The 17,334-nt window shown below is 36.4% G+C and overlaps 1 protein-coding gene across 2 annotated transcripts in view; it reads right to left on the minus strand.

The window, feature by feature from the left end:
• RAD50 (RAD50 double strand break repair protein) overlaps nucleotides 1–16,962 on the minus strand; it is an 84,643-nt gene extending 67,681 nt beyond the window's left edge. For both annotated transcript variants that reach the window (XM_044664664.1, XM_044664665.1), the window contains exons 1-6: nucleotides 16,842–16,962; nucleotides 16,134–16,299; nucleotides 13,416–13,499; nucleotides 7,767–7,918; nucleotides 2,665–2,850; nucleotides 2,063–2,267 (exon numbers count right to left, since the gene is read on the minus strand). In XM_044664664.1, coding sequence (XP_044520599.1) covers nucleotides 2,063–2,267; nucleotides 2,665–2,850; nucleotides 7,767–7,918; nucleotides 13,416–13,499; nucleotides 16,134–16,262 — 756 coding nt within the window. In that variant the 5' untranslated portion in view covers nucleotides 16,263–16,299; nucleotides 16,842–16,962. The remainder of the gene's footprint in view (nucleotides 1–2,062; nucleotides 2,268–2,664; nucleotides 2,851–7,766; nucleotides 7,919–13,415; nucleotides 13,500–16,133; nucleotides 16,300–16,841) is intronic.
• Nucleotides 16,963–17,334: the final 372 nt, after the last annotated feature.

Below are 17,334 nucleotides of genomic sequence, written 5' to 3' on the forward strand. Positions count from 1 at the left end.
CTCCAAACCCCCAGAGAAAGAGTCTCTTTGAGTGACTCTGCCAACTGCCAGAGACCAGCTGCCACTCCCAGGGAGAGTAATTGTCACAGAAAAAACCTGTTAGACTTTCAACATTTGAAATTGACACTGTCTCATATCTACTCCAAACTCTAATTCTTTCTCAAGCCAGCTTCTCTACTTCTTATCTCTAAACTAATATAACTAGAATTAATTTTCTAATATCATCATTATATACATGGTAGGCACTATATAAACACTAGTTTTCATTATCATATTCCCATTCATCATTAGGTCAAATATTATACTTATCTATCTTGCTGATTTTATGCAATACAAGTAAAAATACTAATTAAAATTATAGAATAGTGGTTTGAATTGTAAGGAGTAAGTTACTCAAGAAATTACATTATGCACAAGCATTATTATCAGAGTGTCCTGAATTCTTCAAAGGAGGACTGCTAAAAATGTAAGGTATCTCAAAGCACTTATTATCAGAATAATATGAGAGAGGTGATGAGAGCTTAAACTAAGGGAAAATGAAAAGAAGGGTCAAATGAGAGATTTATGAAGGAGAAAATACCAAGATTTGGCAAGTATTTGGATATATGGGATGAGGGAAAGTGAAAAGTAAAAGATAATGTTGAGATTATGAACTTGGAATCCTGGAAAGATTATGTTAGCTTTGACAGAAATAAAGAAGTTTGGAAGAGAAAAGGGCTTAGGAGAAAAGGTTATTTTGGACATGCTAGGTTTGTGATGCCTTTGAGCTGCTGGTTAAAACCAGGGGGGATCAAAAGAGAGAGAGAATAGAGAACAAAAGGAAGAAAAGAGGATTTAGTATAGAATTTTGGCAAATAGCCACAATTAGATGGCATAATGTGGATGATGAACAGTAAAAAAGACAGAGGAGCCAAAAGGGGAAAAGAACCAGGAAAGACTAATGTCACAAAACCCTACCCATATAAGTCTATTCATTTCTGTCTCCACAACATTTCCTGCATCCATCCTTTCTGACCTCCCACACAATCACCAGACTGACTGAAGTTCTCATCCCCTCCTGACTAAATTACCAGCGGTGCCTCCTAATCAGTCTCCCTACCCATCTTATCTTCCACATAGCTGACAAAAGTGATTTTCATAAAATGCAGGTTTGACTATATTACTTACCCATTCAGTAAACTGAAAAGACTCCACATTGCCTCTAGGATCAAATATATCTCTTCTGTTTATCTTTTAAAGTCCTCCACAACTTGGTCCCAAACCCATCTTTCTAACCCTTACACAGATAGCTGTATCCTTTCCATACTCTATTGTGTAGCTAAACTAACCTTCTTACTTTTCCTCACCCATGAGTTCCTATCTCTCATCTCCAGGCTTGTGCACTGACCTAGAACCCAGTCTAGCCCAACCCTGGCTCTTAGAATTCACTGTCTATTTCAAAACTCTGATCAAGTCAAGCCTAACATGAAGCCATTCCTATTACTGCAGCTGCTATGATTCCCACCCCTAAACTCCCAGCCCCAATGTGTCATATATATGATTTGTAGATATTTTATGTATCATCTTTACTTATGTACAAGTTATGTCCTTCACAAAATATAACTCTTCACAGTTACAGACCTTTTGTCCTTGCACAAGTGGCACCAAGCACAATGTCTGGCACATACTAAGTGCTTAATAAATGCTAACTGATGGATTTCTAGGATTATTAGACTCTAATAGGCTGGGTATCCAATGATTAGGAAATGATACAACAATTACAATATACGAATACAATGGCACATTACTATACAGTAATAATTTGAAGACAAAAAATATGAAATATGAATAAAGACAATACTAAGAGACAAAAAACCATCTAAACATTAGTGATCACACTGATACTGAACTTTCAAAGCTGAAGCACATATCCTTTCTTTCCATTAATCAAAGCGCTTGAAGAGATGACAGAAGACAGAGATGCTTGTCAGCTAAGGCAGGCTTGATGGACGAGTTCAGTAGGATTTGGATGCATACTGTGCCCTTCTACTTTGGCATTACTGTGATTCCATCAGTAAATTACCTTCAGTGGTCCAAGCTCATTTTCATAGGACTTGACAAACTCCTTAGAAGATGCTAATTGAGCTTCCTTGCTGACAATCTGATCACGAATCTCATGAGCTTTTTCCTTATTCTGTTTCAGATACTTTAGTTCTGTCTGGCATTCCTTTACTCGCCCACTTTGTTCATGACGCACTGAACGAAGGGTCTCTAAGGCTTTAATATACCTGAAAAAAAAGGAATTAAAAAAGTATTATTTGACATTTTTCTATTACAGAACTTAACAGCAATATAACTCTGAATTAATGAAACATTTTTAAAGAGTTAAAATTAGGGAACACCTAGGTGGCTCAGTGGATTGAGAGCCAAGCTCAGAGACAGGAGGTCCTGGGTTCAAATTTGACCTCAGATACTTCCTAGCTGTGTGATCCTGGGCAAGTCACTTAACCCCCATTGCCTAGTCCTTACCACTCTTCTGTTTTAGAACCAACACATAGTATTGGTTCTAAGAAAGAAGGCAAGGGTTTTTTAAAAAATAAAAATAAAAAAGTTAAAATTATTTAAACAGATGCAACTTTATTAATGAAATAACAGTATTATATAGAGCTATAAAATATTTCAAACCTTGTTGCTGAGAAGATTTCATCGAATTTCTGTTTCAGGGCTTTTCCTTCACTTAAAGGCCAATTGGAATCTTCTTGGTGGCAGAAAATGACATTATTGAGCACAGATTTGGAAACACCAAGGGAACTGATCATCTCTCGGTCGATTTCAGCACACTTAGAGCTGAGGCTAACCTTCTCACCATGCCTACAGATTATGATGAAGAAGAATATCTTAGATTTATATAATACATGACATATTACAAAGTGTTTTCACATGCATCATTTTATTTTATCCTTACAATGACCCTGTGACCTCAGTAGAGCATGTATTATCATCATCTTCATTTTACAGTTAAATATAAAAAGTAGACACTTGAACCTGTGTTTTATATTCTGTATTGATCCTATTCTGTAACTTTATTCTGTCTCTCATATTGCAATCTATTCCCTTTTCTCTGTCTCTGAGTATAAAAGCTGATGAGTTCAAAAGTTCAGTCTCTCAAGTTAGATACAAAGGTTTAAGCTTCCCCACAATCATATTAAAGAAAAACTCAGAGCTAAATGTAAGAAGTTCAAAACTCTCATAAAACGATCTAGCTTTAAAGGAACTGTTATATCAGCATTACCTGCAAATCACTTTGTGCCAAGAAAACTTGTTATCCCTCATAACTCCAGCTCCTAAGAAACTCCAAGGACAACCATATTTTGTATTTGAGAGCATGCAAGTTGACCTGGCCCCATCTTAGCCCATTGTTCTCAATTAAAGGTAGTCTTATCTCATTCTCAAGGGCCAGTGAGTCTATAATCAATGACTTTGGGATACAACTGGTTCCTCCCATACAATCAATAAGGCATGTATGTGTAAACTCCTTCCTTTAATGTAACTAATCATAATCTCTCTGCCAATCCTATAACCAAAGTATCTTTATTCTATGCTTCAATTCTTTATCTTTGGCCTAGAGCAGCACTGGTGAATGTTTTTGAGACTGTGTGCCCAAATTGCACTTTCAAGCTGCCTGTGACCCCCCACATTACCCCAGACAGGGTAGGAAGTGCTTGCACTTGGCTGCTGGGCAGAGGGGCAGGGTATGTCAAAAATGTCCTTGGATGCTATGGAGAGGGGGAACGAAGCTGTCCCCTCCAGCACATGCTTTCACCAACACAGGCCTAGAGAATTGAAGCAGTCAGTGATCTATTCTGTTGGTAAGTTCATGCCCTTCTAATAAAATGTTATCTTGCTGAGAGAAATTTGCCTCAGTCTACCTTTGTTGAATTTCACTCATGACATGAAGAAACTAAGGCTCAAGGATAATAAGTTATCTGACCATGAATCCAAAATGGATTTTTTAAATCTCAATTAAAAAAAGAGATATAAAATGTAGGTAGAGCCTGCAAACTACACATTGGTGAGCTTTATATCTATTCGTGACAAAATTTTAGAAAATATTGTTATGGGAATATGAGCATCGAGAAAAGGAAGCATTGATCAAATAAAAGATCAAGAATAAGTCATGCCAAGCTAACCTCATTTCCTTTTTTGACAGGGTTACTAGATTGTTAAAACTAAGAGAATACTATAGGCACAGCACTTAGATTTTATCAAAGTATTTGGCAAAGTCATCCAAACTATACTTATAGACAAGATGGAGATAATATGAATTAGATGAAAATAAATTTTGTAATATTCGGAGATACCTAAATTACTTGATCCAGAAAAAGTAGATGTCAACTTGATGTACAACAGTCCTATGCTACTTAACATTTTTATCGCTGTCTTGGATGAAGGTATAGAAGGCCTGACTATCTGCAGATGACACAAAGCTTAGAAATAGAGCTAACACAATGGATGACACACTATGGATCTAAAACAGATCAGGCTAGAATGGGCCATAGGTAATAATATGAACTTTAATAGAGGGAAAGATAAAATTCTACACTTGATCTAAAAAAAGCAACTTTACAAATACCAGTAGGGAATGAAAAAAATCTGCAGAGTTAATCAGCAAGCATTAACTAAGTGCCTATATGTCAGAAATGTATTGAATGTAGAGGATATAAAGAAATGCAAAAAAAAAAAAAAAAAAGGTCCTCTTCTGAATTTAAGACCTTGATCACACCAAACTGACACCAAACTACCTTCTTATTTCCTTCGTGCCACTTTATCTCCTACAACTATCCTATTCACATACCATAAATTCTAGCCAAACTTGACTATTATATATTCCTAGAATATAGTATGTTTCTTGCATCTGTGTACTCAACTGTCTCATATACACTTAGAATGTATGTGTTCCTCAACTCTAACTATTAAAAGTCTTCACTTTCTGTCTTTTCTTCTACTAATTCCTCTATAGAAACTTTTCAATCTCCCTAAGTTGAAAGTATTCTTTCTGTCCTCAAATTTTTCTAACGTACTGCACCCAGATCTCTCCTGTCATCATGTCTCCCTACCTTGTATTATACTAATCCACATGTTGTAATCCCCCAAAACCAGTTGAAGGTTAGTGCCATAAGGATAAGAACTATGCCATATTTTATCTTTGTATCTTAATGTGGTGCAGAAGAAGTCTGAAATATATGAAGATCTAGCTTTGATTTTTACCTCAATGTGTTACTAGAAAAAAAAATCATTTAATCTCTCAGGTCCCAGGCAACTCTTTACAACTTTAAATTATAGAGAATATATCAACTTGCATTGAGAGGGAAAGTATCCTCATCAAAGAGTTCTCTATCTAACTAAATCACAGGTCTAATCCCTATTCATATTTTTTATCCCCAGAACTTAGTTCTTTGCAAATACTACAAACTATGAAAGTTTACTAAATTGAATTTAAGAGTATGCTTTAAAAAAAAGAAATACATAGCTTATTTTTACTTGCCAATCGGCCCCTTTTTAAAGGCGAGAAATTTTCCCTCCAAAATGTGTAAAAATTGCCTCAATGATTTAAAAAACAACATTTCAATGATAAAACAGTTTGCTGCCACATAGTTACATGTCAGTTTAATAAGCCAATAATGTGGTATTAGAATAATGCATTTACTCACTTATGTTTCTTATGGTAAAGTAAGAGAAACAAGTTGTTAGACTGACCAGTGAATCACAAAATGTCTTCTGAAGTCAACATAAGACTTATTCTAATAGAAAGACAGAGGTTGAACTAGTTCAATTCATTTTCTCAACTGGGTCTTCATCACCTATGGCAACTATTTATTCTTACCTGATTCTAACATACTGGTCCAAAGTAGTTACTCCAAAAAAATTTTTTTCTCCTCCAGACTCCTCCCCTATCTTTTTCCACATCCATTTCAGCATAGAATCACATTTTGTAGTTTACTAAAAAAATATGTAGGCCACCCATCAATAGAGGGAAAGTTAAACAAACTCTGGTGCATGAATGTAACAGAATATTATGGCACCATAAGAAATGAGACAAAAAATTTAAAGAAACTTGAGAAGTCATGTATGAACTAAAACAAAATGAAGCAAGAAGAATCAGAAAAAATACACAATGACCACAATAATATAAGGGGAAACAACACTTGAAGACCACCATAGAAACCATGATGAAGCCTGCCTCTTAGGAAAGATAGTGGGAAGTGGGATGACAGGTATGATATAATTCACACATTTTCAGAAATGGTCAAAGTGTTCATTTGTTTTGCACAGGGAAGGGTTCTATTTGAAGAAAACATTTTAAAAAGAATCCATAAAACATTTTTAAAAAGGAAAATAGAGGCCTTCTATTGTAAACACCCTCTGTTGTCCTACTCAAACCTCCTCCATCCCCTCGCCCCTTGGGCGTTCTTTTAATGTGCTTCAGCTTCTTTTGAAAAACTGGGTCTCTCTGCTCCTATCCAGTCTCCATTCAATCACAAAAGTGATTTTCCTTAAGATTGAATCTGATCATGTCACCTCCTTATTCAACAAACTCCAGTGGCTTCCTATTGCCTTGAGGAACAAATACAAAATATTGTTTAGTATTCAAAGCCCTTTTTAACCTAGCTTCCTCCTATATTTCCAGCTTTTTTAAATATCTTACTCCCCTTTACATACTCTTCAAACCAGTGATACCAGTTTCCTTGCACATTCATGAACAAGACACTCCATCTCTTGACTAGCAGTTTCTGACAATCCTCCATGCCTTGAATGCTCTTCCTCCTCCATTCCAACTACTGACTATCTCGGCTTCCTTGAAGTCTCAACTAAAATCCTACCTGCTACGGAAGTCTTCTCCAATCCCTCTTAATTCTAAAGCCTTCCCTTAAAATTTTTTTTCCTATTTGTCCTATATGTAGCTTGTTTGTACATATTTATTTGTTTGTGGTTTCCCCCCATTAAATGTGAGCTCTTAGAGGGCAAGGACTGTGTTTTGTCTCTTTTTATATCCCCAGAACTTAGCAAAGTGCTTGGCACAGGGTAGGTGCTTAACAAATGTTGACAGACTGACTTATTTGTGTGCATGTTTTATTCCCACCCAATAGAATGAAAGATCCTGGGTGGCAAGGACTATTTTATTTGTTTTTGTAGCCCTAGTGCTTGATGAAATGCCTTACCTAAACTAAAGAAAAAATAATGCTAGCTAAAATAGCAGTTTAGGGTATGCAAAACACTTTTCATACGTGATCTTACTTGATCCTAATAACAATCTTGTAAAGATGTTATGATCAACCTCATTTTACAGATGAAGAAACCATGATAGAATAGTTATTACTAATTTTCCCAGTCACATAATGTTAAGTGATACTGTTGTGTTCGAGGCAGGAATTAAACTCAGAAACTGTTGAATTCAAGTCCAGCACTGTTGGCACTGCACCACGCTGCCAGGGTGCTCCAAATATCTGTTGATTTGAACTGAATTTCCTATTTACCATGTTTCTCACCTAACCCACTTGTACAATTCCCCAATGATCTTTTTTTTTTCAACTTAGTATGTGTTAGCATAAAAGTATGGCATCCTTAAGCTGCTGAAGGCACCATTCAGTTTACTACAGTTATATATTAAATGATACTTGAATGACATGGAAGAATAAATTTCTCAAAGCTCATGAATCTATGCAATAGAGAAAATATTCTTAAGAACATAAAATGAAAAGGAAACTGAACATGAAACAAAAACTTACTTTGTTCTAGTAATGACTCCTTCCAGGGTTTTAAATTCTGTCTTTTTACTTTTCTGGGTACACACCATTGACCTCTGTACAGCTACAATTTCCCCATTAACATCACGAAACTGTAGACGAATCTGAGCTTTAACATCTGTTTCTTGAGCAACCTTTGATTCAAATCAAAGAAAATAATAATTTTTTTCAGAAAAAATTCATCTTACCCTTTATACTTTCTTTAATGATACAATATCTATTCAAAAAAGATATGTGCACCAGGAAAGAATGTTTCAGCTGTTGGAAGAGAATTTCTCTATTAATTTCGCTTTGTTGTATGTCACCTCTCAATGACCTGAAGGTCATTTGGCACTGAGATGTGCAGGTATAGACAAATCCTTAGAGAAAGGAAGTTGAAACCAATGAGACAGGAAACAGATTCTACAGGTGCTACCCCCTCAAACCCTGCTTCCCCCCCCCCCCCCCGCCCCTCCAGTGCTAAGAAAAGTAAGAAACTATGGTTGGTTCCTGAGATGTAATGTGGGAGAGCTAGTGGGTGGAGATAACTGCTCATAAGTTCAGTCCCAGCAGGAAGTGAGAGTCTTCTTCTGGCTGGAGCTTGGAACCTGAAGGAACCCTTGTCCATGGGGATCGTAAATCCATCATGGCGGCCAACAGAGTAGTAAGTTAAACAACTCTCTACCTCTCTCCTACCTTTTCTTCTCTTTACTATTACTACTTTGATGTAATAAAGTTATTAAAGCTACTAGCAGCCTCATAATTTAATTTTAACTATTATACAGCTTTAATTACCCACAAATTATAAAGTATTTACACGTACACACACACACACAGTCACCTGTGTGTGTAAAACTCCCTACCCCCCTTTATGATTATAATAGTATTAGCCTTTATGATTATAACACAAATAATATAGTTTTATTTATATGAATTATAAGCATGTGAAAAGAAAAATACAGCTTAGGGTGGTATCAAATCTTGCTGACAGGCACTTTGGCCTTAATTTAAGCCTGTAACCCAAAAGTTTCTACCAAGTCCACCACACTGCATGTAAACATAAGACTGCTTTGGGGTAGTCAGAAGGGAAGAGGAGGGCTGCTCTTGGATGCAAATGTCAGCCATTTAACTGCTGACTCCTAGTATTAAATCATAATTGTCAGCAAAAAAACAATTAGACCCTAACCCCTTATTGCAGAGGTCTTAGAAAGGTCAGTAATAGAATTAAACATAAAAGTTACCACCCATAGGGATTATTTTTGTACTTTACAGCTTATTCAGCACTTGCATCATTGATTAGGACCTGCCTGTGTCAAAAGACTTCGCATCCATTCTATTTTAATTTTGATTATCTTATGTCACTATGTCGTCAGATTTCTGTGCTAAAAAAAGGCTATCTCCTAAGGCTTGGGGTCTTTGGTCTTGGCATTGACCAGAGTCTGGCTTTATTGTGAGACTGGCCCCTCTCTCAATAAACCTATAAAGCTTGAAGACTTTTTATTGATGTATATAATTAATCTTTACCTTGTTTCTCTTATTGGTGTTTCTGCTAATAAATTTTCTCCACACCTGGCCTTTCCGGAATCTTCATCTTATTCCTTGCTACATAATCTATGCTTCAGATGAACTGAGAGCCCTTTCTTGTTTTTTTGTCTCGCTCATATTGCCCCACGTGCCTACAATGTCCTTCTTGCCTTTCTGTTAAATTTAAGCTCATCATTTAAAGCCTAATTCAAAAGGCACTACATTTAGCAAACCTTCCCTGAACTCTTTCCATGCAACTACCCTGTTTCCCTGTAAATAAAGAATTTTTACCTCTTGGATTTTGCAGAGTACTTTGTTTAATAATTCCCTTAGGCATTTATGATTTTTTTTTTACATTGAAGTTATCTGTGAATAAATCATGTCTACTTACTAGATTCTCAGTTCTATGAAAGCAAGAAACTCTTGCCTAAATTGCTAGTTTCCCTAGCAACTAGAACAGTTGTTTATTGAAACAGACCAAAAAGAGGGGCAATTAGGTTATCACAGTGGATATAGAGCCAGACCTGAAGTCAGGAGAACCTACATTCAAATCTGGCCTTAGACATTTTCTAGCTAACTGTGTGATCTTAGGAAAGTCATTTAATCCTACTTGCCTCGTCCTTACCCTTCTGGCTTAAGAGTTTTAACTAAGAGAGAAAGAAGAAAGTAAGAAAAAGTGGGTTAAAAAGTATCACAGAAGCAAGGAACTCATTTTCTCCTACAGACTATCTCCTATCCTTGAGACCAGAGGCAGGAAATCTTATCTATTAGAGACCCCTAACCCAAAGAATTAATTGAAAGATACATAAATGTTAACATATACAACAAGTTAACTTGGGCTTTCTTTTTTAAAGTAAGTACAAAACTTTTCACTCCTTTATATTAAGAACTGAGAAAAGAAAGTTACTTAGACACAAAACATTTAAGGAAAATCCAAGAGAAACAATTCTAATAAGGACAGTTTTAAACTTTGGGCAAGTCTTCTGACCTCTCTGGGCATCAGTTCTGTCATCAGTAAATGAAAGAAGTGAACTAGATAAAAGTTTCTTCCAGCTCTCTATGATGTTTTGAAAAGGGCACTTGCTCTCAAAAAATTCCACAGACATACAAGGAAGTTGTCGACAAATTTATATTTTTAAAAAGATTAGGAGAGGAACAAGGGCAAGTAAAAGGAAATGAATACAAAAAGTCTGTCACTGTCCTACAAAAGTACCAAAGTATGAAAGCTCAGAATGAGCAAAAGCTCTCTAAGAAAAATGAAGACAATAAAAGAGAGACTATTCTAACTGTATCAAGGAAAGTAAAGGTCCAAGGAAGATACTCAATTGCTGTAAGATGCGGCAGTGTTAAAAGCAAAGTTGCTAACCTATTTTCTCTTTTCTTTGCTGAGGAAAATGATCTCTGGACTGGAAAGGATGGAATAAATATTTCCAACAAGGAGTTAAGCATGAACAGGAATTAAAAGATTAAAAGAACACCTAATTGCTTTTGATGAGTTCAAGCTAATTCAAAACAACAAATCCAAAGAAATCACATTCACTCATTCATTTAATAAGTATTTATTATATATATAATATATGTTATATATATATTATATATGCCAAACACTTTGCTTGGCAATTTCAAAGATAAGCAAAGATTTGCTTAGAATTTCAAAGATAAAAATGAAACTGTCCCAGACCTTAATGTAGTACTTAAATTCTATTGGGACAAATAATATTGAAATAGGTGAGTCAACCCTGAAATAGATGATTTAAGCCTAAAATAAAGTAAGCTGTTGTTATTTGGAATTTTGGGGGTTCCACTGAGAGGTATTTGGGGCTCATTTGAGTTTTATTATTTATTATTTAGATATATGACAAATTTCCTGTGGACGTTAAGGGGACTTGGAAACTACATTTCCCATGATTCAACAGGTTTCTGGTCTTACCTGATGACATAAGCGAACATAAAGCATAGCTTAAATAGAGAGGACTTGATTGGGACCTCCTCTTTTGGCATGAGGGAGAGGTGGAGAGAAGGTATGGCGGGGAATTTGAATTAGATCTTAGCAGGCACGTGGTCAATCTTTTATTTTATCAAAATGGCCTTAATTAAAATATAAATACTTTTAATGTCAATCTATATCATTTTTTAATAATAACAGTTGTTTGTGCTCAAAGGTTTAGACCAGTGCTGACCCTGGTGGTAAATGTTAACAGGTAGTAGGACCAGATGGTAGGCCTCACCTGCAGGTTGATGAAGTTTAATGCAATCTGACTGCTTCTTTTGATGATATAAACAGTAAATTGGTTTATTTGTAAACTCAAGAAGGGTTAAATGACCAGAGGGAAGGGTGACCCTAATCTTCCCCTAAAGTTTCCACCAGTCTGTTCCCTCTCTCTTACATTATATATATGCATATATATGAGTAGATAAATAAATACATAGTAAATATAAGGTAATTTTAGCTAAAGCAGTGATTGGTAAGAGTGTGGGAAGAAAGGGGGCAATGACTAAGGCACTAAGGGTACAGAAATAAAAACTAGTCTGCCCTCAAGGGTCTTTAAAGTCTGTCAGCTTTAAAATATTGAGAACAAAAGAGATCCTATAAAACTGGTATGTTCCAATGTGAAAGATGGAAGAGAGTAGCCTCTTCAAACTATAGGCTAGGGGGCTCGACTGCCATTCCTGGCAAAATTCTAAATTATATTATTAAAGGGAATGAACATCTAGAAAAAGAAATGATGATCACAAAGAGCCTTCAACAACCACAGGTCCAGCAAAACCAACACCACTTTGTTTTTTGACAATATGCCTAGGAGGAAAGGGCAGCAGATATAATTTGCCTACCTAGATTTCAGCAAAATATTCAATGAAATCTCTCCAGCTATCCTTTTAGATAAGATAGGAAAATATGGCCTTAGCAAAAAATAATTGGGTTTATCTATAAGTGGCTGACTAGCTGGACCCAAAAGAGTAGTCACTGATAATTTGATATCAGTTTGGATGGAGATCTCCAGGGGATCATCTGAGATCTGCCTTGACCATATGCTTTTTATTATCTTTATCAATGATCTGAATAATGGCACGGATGACAGTGCTTATCAAAAATGTAGATGACACAAAGCTAGAAGGGATAGCTAACATTCTGGCTGGCATTCATGAACCAATGAGATCTTGTTACAATGTTAGACTGAAACCAGTAAGATGAAATTTAATATAAATGTCGATCTTATGCTTAATTAAAACTCAACTTCATAATTACCATATATAATCTATCTGAAAAAGATCTGAGATTTTAGTGTACTGAAAGCTCAATGAGTCACATGTATGATATAGCAGCACCAAAAATGAATGCTCTCCAAGGATGCCCTGTGTAAGGGAGGCGATAGTTTGACTGCACTCTATATCCTGATCAGACTATAAATGGATTCTTGGGTTCCATTATAATAACTAATTGTAGGAAGGACCACCAAGAAAATTAAAGGACTAGAGTTCATGCTATGTGAACAGTGGTTGAAAGAACAGGAGATGTATGGTCTGGAGAAGACAACGGAAGGAAACAGTCATAACAACTCTGGGTCTTCTAAAAGTCTTAGTGCAGTTTTAAGACTCTGGGGACACCCTGTTTATGAAGGGTTGTCATGGGGAAAGGAATGATTAGATTCATCCTATTTGGTCCCAGCAGGTAAAATTACAAAGAATGAATAGAATTTGCAAAGAAGTAGAGTTAGGTTTGACAAAAGAAAAATTTCCTAACAATAACATATGTCCAAAGAGATATTCCCTTGGCAGAGGTTTTCAAGCTAACATAGGATGATCATTTGTCAATTAGATTATAGAGGATATTTAACAGGTAAAGGTTGAACTAGATGGTTTAGGATCCCTCCCAACACTAAAATTTTATAATTCTATATCCTAGAAATATATGTGGCATAGGTGAGGTAATTATGACATCAAACAGATATAGTCTCACTATTTTCCTCAGAATATGTTGTTTAAAAGTTGCTCAAATTTCTATACTATACTATGCTATAATACAAATTTCTATGCTATATAGTATAAGTTTTATTGTTCTTTCTGTTAACATCTTTAAAAAGTTTATCGGAAAAATACAAATTACCTTAACATATATACTCTTCTTACCTTTGGATCATGAACAAATGTATTTCCTTTGGTACCAGGAGGGAAATCTCCAGTAGAAATATATTTCAGACATTCAATGATGGTCTAAATACATGAAAATGATACATTACGTTAGAAGAGCCATTTAATTCAGTTTTCTGGACTTCAGTCTGTAAAATGAGCTCGTTGAAATACATGACCTCTAAAGTTCATTCCAGCTCTAAAGCTATGATTCTATAATCAAATGAGACAATATTTGCAAAGCACTTAACATAATGCCTGGCATATAGAAGGCACTTAAAAAAATGCTTGTTCTCTTCTCCCTTATAATATATGACAAAATATGTTATTTAATTTACTCTATATACCTCAAAGTCACCTAACAAATATCTGTATTTTAATTGCCTATTGCATCCATAACATGAAAGTAGGGGCTATATAAGAAAAATAAAGAGTACAACATATGGCCCCTGTCATTGCACATAGAAGCAATTAAAAACTATTTGTTGAAAGCATTCTTTCAATTGACTTACAATTTAGTTCCTACATATAAAGTTTAATAACAAAGTTGTCTGGTAAAAGGCAACACAAGAAATATCACAAGATAGGTTAAATATACCAAATGAATGATATAAACAATAAATGTTATACATTGGGTATGCAGTGGATAGAGAATTATTGAAAGGAAAAATTGAGGAGGCATAGGGTAGTCTGGGGCCAGAATGTCTTATATGTGGCACATTTATTAACTTAAGTGGGAAATATACATTGTCTTTGATCAGAATATAAAAGCTATACTGTTTGGTTGATTCCTTTATCACAACCTCTCAAATCCACCCTCTGCCTGAACTATTTTAACAGCTTTTGCCAAACCTTCTTGCCTTTAGTCTCTCCTTTAATATACCACTCTGATCATATCACTCTCCTGAGCAAACATTTGGTTCTCCATTTACTTACTAGATTTAAGTTCAAATTCCTTAGTCTAGCATTCAAAGCCCTCTACAATCTAGTTCTGACCTGTCTTTCCAGCTTTACTTTACAATATTCCTTTCATATGCACTATAAATTTCAATATGAACTTAATTTGTATTAAAATTATTTCTGTATGTCATGTGTGTCTATCTATTAGATTATGAGCTATTTAAATTCATCAATTGAGTCTTATTCATCTCCGTTCTCAGTAATGAGATTTTGCATATAGTAGGTACTTAATTTGTTGAAATTAATTTTTTGATGGGATAAGGCTATTCTTACAATCACAAGGATTTTTCATTTAAACTAGCCCTATTCGATGTTATACAAATTTAAAGTTGCTTAACTGACCATATTTCAAATGTCTATATTTTATTTCATTGTATCTTCTACAAATATTTGGATTTCTAGTTTAATGTTTTTTAAACTATATACCAAAAATACCAGGAAGGTGGCTGAAATAGCAGGATGACTTAATTAATGTTAAATAAACAAATATCAAATCAAAAGAAAGCTTAATTACCTTAATATTTTTCATTCACTTACAGGGTCTTTCTTCATAAAACCCTATGACAGTGGTTCCCAAACTTTTTTGGCCTACCTCCCCTTTTCCAGAAAAAAATATTACTTAGCCCCTTGGAAATTAATTTTTTTTTAATTTTAATAGCAATTAATAGGAAAGATAAATGCACCTGTGGCCATCACCGCTCCCCCTGGATTGCTGCAGCACCCACAGGGGGGAGTGGCGCCCACTTTGGGAATCACTGCCCTATGACTTAGGTAGGATAAGATCATAGGTATAGAAGAATCCTCAGAAGCCATCTATCTAGTACAACCCTCTCCTTTTATATATGAGGAAACTGAGGCCCAAGGAGGTTAAATGACTTGACTCAAAGTCATATAAATGGTTTTAGAGGTAAGAACTGAATCTAGGTACTCTAGGTAAGTTAATGTTCTCTCCCTGTACTAAGGTACTAAGAGACGATCTACAAGAAAATCTAGTTTCCTAAATGAGTAGACATTCAAGATCAAGAAATCTTGGATGAATCTTATGTTTCAAAATAGTAAATTTCTTTAAAAGATTAACATTAGATAAATCCTTCTCATTTGGAGATGCTTTCTCTTTTAGAATCTAAACCCTTAGCATGAAATGAAACAACCTGGGATAAAACAACTCAATAAACTCCAGTGGCTTTCTGTTACTTCCAGAAGGAAACACAAAATGCTGTTTGGTATTCAAAGGCCTTTATAACCTAGCCTCCTTCTACCTTTCCAGTCTTCTAACACCTTATTCCTTGACATGCACTTTCCAATTTAGTGAGGATGGCCTCCTAGCACTCCATCTCTTGGCTCCTGGTCATCTTTGCTGGCTATTCTCTCATATCCGGAACACCCTCCCTTCCCCTGCTCTGATTACTGACCTCTCAGCATTTTTTCAAATCCCTACTAAATTCCTACTTTATACAAGAAACCTGTCCCACTCACTCTTAATTTTAGTGCCTTCCCTCCATTAATTACTTCCTATTTATCCTGTAGTTTGCTTTACATGTTTATTTGCAAGTTATCACCCCTGTTAGATTGTAAACTTCTTGACACCAGAGATTATCTTTTACCTCTTTTTGCATATCTTAGCACTTAACAGTGTTTGGTACACGGTAGGTGCTTAATAAATGTTTAATGACTTATTGATTGAACTTGTCTGTGGCACAGCAAAAAGAACCAAAATTATGTTGGCTAATGTTTGTCCCATGCCCCAATAATACTTACCGTCTTGCCTGCACCATTGGGTCCAACCAAAATTGTTAAAGGATTGAAGAAAGTTATAACTTGCTTATCTTTATCCTCTATTCCAAAACTCCTCACACCCATAATGCTCATCTTTTCAATTTTAGACATGTTTTCAATTATTTTCTTTTTTTCCGATTTTGAGAACCTAAAGCAGAAAAACATTATTATTGGAGCAAACTCCAGCCTCTCAGGATAACTTCTACTGTCCAATGGGTGAAAGGGTAATTGTTCTGCTCTGCACTAAGCTCTATTCAGCTCTGCTATCTGTGACTTAAGATCAAACCAACATCAGAGCCTCCACTTGTCTTTAGACCACTTTGCCACTTAGACCCAACAACATTACTCCTGAGACTGAAGTTCAGGCAGAGCTAGGAGGCTGGGGATGGCTGAAAGAACACGAGGTGGAAAGAGATGAAGACAGGGTGAAACAGTGGCAACTGGGGTGGGGGGGTCTTTCGGACTTGAGTTGTGGATTGCGGGGCTTCCCTGGAGAGGGGAGGGGATATAGGTAGAGAAAGGGTGAGGAAGGAAGGGTACTGGAACCGGAATATAGGATAACAGGTAGAGAGGAGGAAGTGAATGGGGTTAAGGGACAGAGAAGAATAAGAAGACATGACGGAGCCCTCGGACCATAAACCAACTGAAGGTCGGGGTGTGTGTGGTGGGGGGAGAACCCTCATCCCCTACCAGCTTTTTCCTAGCACCGGGGACAGAGTACGGGTCCGAGCCCAGAGTGGACCCTCCACCAAGCCAACAACTGCAGTGCTTCCAAAGCTGCTCGGAAATTCTCGCACGCCTCAACCCACCCCTTCCCGTCCCACGGATCCACCCTTTCCGGTCTCGCGCGCGCGCTTCTGCCCGGCCTCTTCCGGGTCGTTCAGCTATCTAGGGTCGTGAGAAAAGTTCAAGTTTTCTCCTCCCCCTCGAAGCCGGGAAGACGCTGGCGGCCGAAGCATATAAGCCTACTCTGGACAGAGCTTGAGAATTCTGGGCCAGTTTGTTTGTCAAGGGAAGTAGGGGATGCGGCTTTGTTCGAGGGGGCTGGGATCCGAGGGGGCGGAGCGGGGCAACTTGCCGTGCCATCCGGCCTTGAGTTGTGGAAGATACGGAAATGAAAGGGAGTCAGATCTTATTTCAGGGTCCTGCTATTTCGCCTAGTTTAATGACCATTAGTAATAAT

This window comes from Gracilinanus agilis, chromosome 2 (assembly GCF_016433145.1).
Source record: "Gracilinanus agilis isolate LMUSP501 chromosome 2, AgileGrace, whole genome shotgun sequence".
In the NCBI taxonomy this organism is placed as follows: Eukaryota; Metazoa; Chordata; class Mammalia; order Didelphimorphia; family Didelphidae; genus Gracilinanus; species Gracilinanus agilis.